We start from the raw sequence: 6,311 nt of genomic DNA, 5'->3' as shown, positions 1-6,311 counted from the left end.
ATTGGGGGAAAAAAATTAAAATAAAGGACAACTTGGGGTGAGGGGAGTGGAGGTAGATGAGGAAACAGAACGTTCATCTTTTGCTCTGTACACTATTGTCTTATCTAAATCAGCTGCTCCCAAAAGGCTTCCTTTGGTCTTTTTCTCATGTTCTGAGTATCACCCCAAAATCAAAGAAGATCCTGGCCTGTTCACTGGCACTGATAAAAAAGAAAGAAAAGAAAAACCAGGAGAACTGTGAGTGACAGCAGTACAGATGGAAAGCAGCCCAAAACAAAGGCTGCTCAGTGGAAGGAAAAGTATCAAAAGGACCTTGCTCAATCCCAAACTAATGGGAAGCTGATGTGGTAACAAAGGATGCCATCAAGGCTGATCAAAACAAGAAAAAAAAGGCCCTGATAGTTTTGCTCAGTGGGAGAGTGTCAGCCTGGTGTGTGGATGTCCTGGGTTCAATTCCTGGTCAGGGCACACAGGAGAAGTGACCATTTGCTTCTCCTCCTCTCTCTCTTTCTCCCCCACCCCAGGTGCTGCGGATGTTTTGGTGGAGCCTCTGCCTCAAGCACTAAAATAGCTGGGTTGTCTGAGCAACAGAGCAACGTCCCAGATGGGCAGAGCATGGCCCTAGGGGGCTTGCCAGGTGGATTCCGGATCTTGGTCAGTTTGCATGCGATAGTCCGTCTCTCTGCCTCCCCTGCTCTCACTTAATTAAAAAAAAAAAAAAAAGAAAGAAAAGAAAAGAAAAAATGGTAGAGGGAAATGACAAAGGAGAGAAAGAAGTCAATGAACACAACAGAGTTGAAGGTGATAATGATGAATGAGGTGGTTCTATGGCAGCTTTTTTTCTTTCTTTCCTGTCAAACATTTAACCTCTCTGGACACAATTCCTTCATTTTAAAGAAAAAAATTTGTGAAATGTAAAGTTGTATAAGATTTGTTTTAAACTTTTTTTCCTTTAGTATCGTTAACAAGAATTACCAAGTAATTCTTTAGACAGCCCTGTCTTGGTGGTAATTTCAATGGTCACCAACCTCACCTGATATAGTATATGGGTTGTTAAATTTGCATGGGAATTTAAAGTTCTTATTGGTGCACAGTACAAATTAGTTGTATATGGGTGTGGCGGTGTTTCACCTTCAGTTGTCTCTTATGCACCTTATATGAAATAATTGTTCTGTTACTGAATACCACTCTGTAATTGAGGGTGGGGGGGAGTTGCAGCTGTTTTGTGGACAGTCTGAATGCTTCTAAGTAGTTATAATCATTTATTGTTTTTTTAAAAAAACCCATTTTAGTTCTGGCTGGGTAGCTCAGTTGATTAGAGCATCATTCTAGTATACCAGGGTTGTGGGTTCAATTCTTAATCAGGGTACATATAAGATCAACCAATGAATGCATAAATATGTAAGTGGGAAAACAAATTAATGCTTTTTTTCTCTCTCTGTCTGCCTATCTCTCAAATCAATAAGTAAATAAATAAATTTTTAAAACCTATATTATAAGGCCCTGGCCGGTTGGTTCAGTGGTAGAGCGTCGGCCTGGTGTGCAGAAGTCCTGGGTACGATTCTCAGCCAGGGCACACAGGAGAAGCGCCCATCTGCTTCTCCATCCCTCCCCCTCTCCTTCCTCTCTGTCTCTCTTTTCCCCTCCAGCAGCCAAGGCTCCACTGGAGCAAAGTTTGCCTGGGTGCTGGGGATGGCTCTGTGGCCTCTGCCTCAGGTGCTAGAATGGCTCTGGTTGTGGCAAAGCGATGCCCCAAGATGGGCAGAGCATTGTCCCCTGGTGGGCATGCCGGGTGGATCCCGGTCGGGCGCATGCGGGAGTCTGTCTGACTGCCTCCCCATTTCCAGCTTCGGAAAAATACAAAAAACAAACAAACAAACCAAAAAACCAAAAAACTATATTATAGTTTTATGAGAAGCAAAAAATATTTATGAAAGCCCTTTGTAAAATATGAAAATTTATATAAGTATGAAATAACATTATTATTAAACAGTTGGCCTATGTAAAGGAAGTGTCACATGTGGGGGGATTCATTTGTTTATTCATTTATTCATTTGTTCAAAATGTGTTTCTGGCACTTGGCACTCACTATTCCAGGCCCTGAGGATATTACAATGAGCAAAATAGACAAAACCCCCAGCCTTAGTGGAGCTTACACTCTGGTGAGGAAGTCTGACAATAAATATATACATATGTATAAAATGTGCTCTTAGGAGTAATGAGTGCAAAGAGGAATATAAAGCAAGCAAGAAGATAAAGCTGGGGGCCAAGTATCTTAGTTGGCTCATGGTGATATGTGAGCAGAAGCTGGATAAAGAGAGTGAGTGAGCTGAGTGCTCACTAGGTGAAGACTTTTCCAGAAAAAAAGTGAATAGAAGGCTCTAATATGGGACTGGGCTTGGGGTGTTTGAGTGACAGGCAGGCAGCTGGCATGACTGCAGCAAGGGTAGAGGTGAAGTCAGAGGAGGGACAGGGCGAACTTCGCTGTTATTCCAAGTGTGATGAGAAGCCCTTGGAGGTTTTGAACATGCAAGTAATGCAGGCCAAGATCTAAATGCTTTCCTGGGGAGAGAAGACTTTAGGAGGACGGGTTTAGAAGAAGACCCTAGTTGATTGTCTCAGAACCACACAAAAGATGATGGTGGACCCAATAACAGTGCTGATGGGAAGGTGGTGAGAAACTATTGGAGCCAGTATGTCAGGATTCGGTGGTGGATTGAATATTGGACAAAAGAGAAAAGGAGTTGAGTTGACTCTAAGACATTTGACCTAAGCAATGCAGAGAACCTTGAACCATTTCCTGAGATGAGAAACACTGGGGGAGGCTTTGGACATTATTGGAGAAGCTTATGACATCCAAACAGAATTTTTTTTCCCCAAACAGAAATATTGAGTAGGCAGTAAGATATCGCTGGCTCTCCTTAAGGTTCTAGGGGGGAAATTCTTAACCTCTGTGTGTGGCCAGAACCCCCTTGTTGATCCAGTGAAGTCTCTGGTCCTCTAATGCAAGAGTAGTTTCCAGATACACTATCAGGAGAACTATCCTAGAAGTCACAAAACAAAGCCTCTTAGACCAAATCAAGATGCTTGGATTACAGGGTTATTGACTTGGTTAGAAACATCTGATTTAAACCTTGCGGAGCAAGGTGAACAACATGGAGTAGAAAACACATACAGGACAGGACAGAGGCAAAGATGAAAGGACCACACCATCTAAAACTCTGATTATGCAGTGGTCATATGTTCTGCCTCTCCCTCTCTCCACTATGTCAGCCAGTCTCACTGAGAGTAGGTTTAGCAAGAACAGCGCTGAAAATGCTCAAGGCTACTCAACAGAGTAGTACCTGGACCCAACTCACAGTAACCTGTCAGAGGGACATAGGAGCAAGTATGCAAGGCCACAGATGCAGCTCACCAATCAGCCTGTGGAACAGTCATGGATTTCATCTTCAATTTGGGGGCAAAGTATATGGGAGCCAGAATGCAACCGTGTTATCCTCAATGAGTGGTCATTTAGGGATGACATAGTTGTCAACCCAGAGGTCAAATTAGGCCATGAATAATCATGCCTATTTGGTTACTTTCTAAGTAAATTCTCTCATTTGTTCCATGATATAATCCACTCATGTTATTTATCTTCAACATATCTAACAGGTCACACTAATTTAGGATTCTTGTCTCTGTCTTATAAAATCTGCTTGCCTACTCAACATCCACGTCTCTTAAGGTATTAGCCTTCTTCCTCTCTATACTTTAACAAGTTTTATGCGTTTCATTCAGCCTATTTATTTTTCTTGTCTTCTAAAGCAGAGCCAAATATTCTCAAACACAGCACACTCCATTATAATAATGTTTTAAACAAATAGAATAAAATGCATAGGATTGAAAAAAACCATATGTAAAAATATAGTTCTACATTAAATAACAAGACCTAATAGCAGCAGGTCTTTTAACTACCAAAACTTCTAGAGTTGCGATAAGCTTAGCAACACTGGAGTTTTCTCCAACACCTGTAAAATCACATGAAAACATCTGTGACGACTTGCTGCTGAAGTTACAGACACTGTTCATATTCCTGGGGCTGGTTTTCCTGCATTTAATATTCATAATGAGTGCGATGCTAGATTTCAGTTCGTAGGTCCCCACAATCTGCAGACTGCAGTTAACACTCCGCCGGAGGTCAGCCCCGGTTGACCACCCTTTGGCAATTCAACCACATTTCCCTAGCCTTCCAGACCTGGCTGCCCTCAAGGAAAGAGAGGACACACTTGTTAAAAAGGAACGAGGGCAGAATTCATTGGAAGAGCATGTAAAACTTCCAGGGGACAAAATGGTTAAAAGGGTGGTGCTGGATTCTGCCAAGATCCCCTAGCGCTAAGCAAGCCCAAACTGCTTGCAGTAGCAGCTGCCCGCCACGCTCACGCAGCCGCAGGCGCTGGGGAAGCACCGCCCCCCCGCGGCCGGAAGAGGGAGCGCGCGCCGGCGGCTCCGCCCCTTGGACGAGTGCGCCGCAGGCGTTTCCGCTGCCAGGCATCAGCAATCTACTTGGGAGCGGCGGGTGGTCGACGCGACGTGCTCGGCTGCGGCTCTGGGCGCTCGGGCTCCTGAGTGGAGCGGACTCACTGACGGACGGACGCACGCACGCACACGCAGGGCGGTGAGGCGGCCGCAGCGTGTCTTCAGCTGGTGGCGTCGGGTTCCCGGAGCTGCAGCGGCACGAAGGGGAGGGATGGCGGAGTCTTCGGACAAGCTCTACCGGGTCGAGTACGCCAAGAGCGGGCGCGCCTCCTGCAAGAAATGCAGCGAGAGCATCCCCAAGGACTCGCTCCGGATGGCCATCATGGTGCAGGTGTGGGCGTGAGGCCGCTTTGTGCTCGGCGGGGCCTCCGTGCCGGGGAGGGTGGAGAGAGAGCTTGCGGGGGGGAGCGTGCGGGGCCGGCCCCCCGGAGCCTGTGGCCGCCACCGCTCCACGTCCGGCGTGGAGCCCATTGGGTGGCCCTCCAGAAGGCTTTGCTGATATTTCAGGAAAAACCCGCGAAATACAGCCCGGGGCTGGGGTGGCCTTTCGCGTTGTAAAGATGAGGAACCGTTTCTATTAGGTTCGCCCGGGCCGGGGGGAGCGGGGAATGTGTTCGCGGTCTTTTGAAGCTCATCTGACTTTTTTTTCTTTTTTTTTTTAATTAATTTTTAGAGAGGAGAGAGAGTGAGAGAGAGAGAGAAAGAAGGGGGAGGGAGGAGCAGGAAGCATCAACTCCCATCTGTGCCTTGACCAGGCGAGCCCAGGGTTTTGAACCAGCGACCTCAGCATTTCCAGGTTGACGCTTTATCCACTGCGCCACCACAGGCTAGGCTCATCTGATTTTGACCTACCTAGTTCTGGAAGATTTTTTTGTCCTACATTTATGGTGATGACTGGCACAAAGGAATTTTTTTTAAAACCTATTTTTGGTTGTCATTTCAACACCTGCCGACTCTCATTTTTTAAGGTTTTGCAAAATTATGCAAGTCGGTGTCATTTCTGTACAGTGCGTTCACCTTAGGCCTGATTCGTGGTTTAAAATACATTTCTCCAAACTTTCCAGGTTCATAGTCGCGATTCTTTTTTTTTTTTTTTTTTCTTTTTTTTTCTGAAGCTGGAAACAGGGAGAGACAGTCAGACAGACTCCCGCATGCGCCGGACCGGGATCCACCCGGCACGCCCACCAGGGGCAACGCTCTGCCCACCAGGGGGCGATGCTCTCTGTCCATCCTGGGCGTCGCCATGTTGCGACCAGAGCCACTCTAGCGCCTGAGGCAGAGGCCACAGAGCCATCCCCAGCGCCGGGGCCATCTTTGCTCCAATGGAGCCTTGGCTGCGGGAGGGGAAGAGAGAGACAGAGAGGAAAGCGCGGCGGAGGGGTGGAGAAGCAAATGGGCGCTTCTCCTGTGTGCCCTGGCCGGGAATCGAACTCCGGTCCTCCACACGCTAAGCCGACGCTCTACCGCTGAGCCAACCGGCCAGGGCAGTCGCAATTCTTTTTAAAAAATATTTTTATATTGATTTTGAGAGAGAGAGGATGGAGGCAGGGGAGAAAGAGAAAGAAATCGATTAGTTTTTACATTTACTTATGCATTCATTGGTTGTTTCTTGTGTGTGCCTTGACTGGGGATAGAACCTGCAACCTTGGCCAATGCTCTAAATAACTGAGCTACCCAGCCATGGTGGAGTTTTCATAATGTGATTTACAACTATGGTTCGGGGAAGAGTGGTTTGGGGTGGTTCCTCTTGGGTACTTCTTAACAGATTGGGGATCCCCCTCCTAGATTCCCTT

At 46.7% G+C, this 6,311-nt stretch overlaps 1 protein-coding gene across 1 annotated transcript in view; it reads left to right on the top strand.

Moving 5' to 3' along the window:
- Positions 1-4,519: 4,519 nt before the first annotated feature.
- The window catches only part of PARP1 (poly(ADP-ribose) polymerase 1), a 44,278-nt gene continuing 42,486 nt past the window's right edge, over positions 4,520-6,311 (top strand). Inside the window, exon 1 of the mRNA XM_066381405.1 lies at positions 4,520-4,849. Within this exon, the coding sequence (XP_066237502.1) occupies positions 4,730-4,849 (120 nt within the window). The 5' untranslated portion in view covers positions 4,520-4,729. The remainder of the gene's footprint in view (positions 4,850-6,311) is intronic.

Source organism: Saccopteryx leptura, chromosome 1 (genome assembly GCF_036850995.1).
Source record: "Saccopteryx leptura isolate mSacLep1 chromosome 1, mSacLep1_pri_phased_curated, whole genome shotgun sequence".
Classification (NCBI taxonomy): Eukaryota; Metazoa; Chordata; class Mammalia; order Chiroptera; family Emballonuridae; genus Saccopteryx; species Saccopteryx leptura.
Note: the sequence above shows the minus strand (reverse complement) of the source record. Positions and strands in the feature narration are given on the sequence as shown.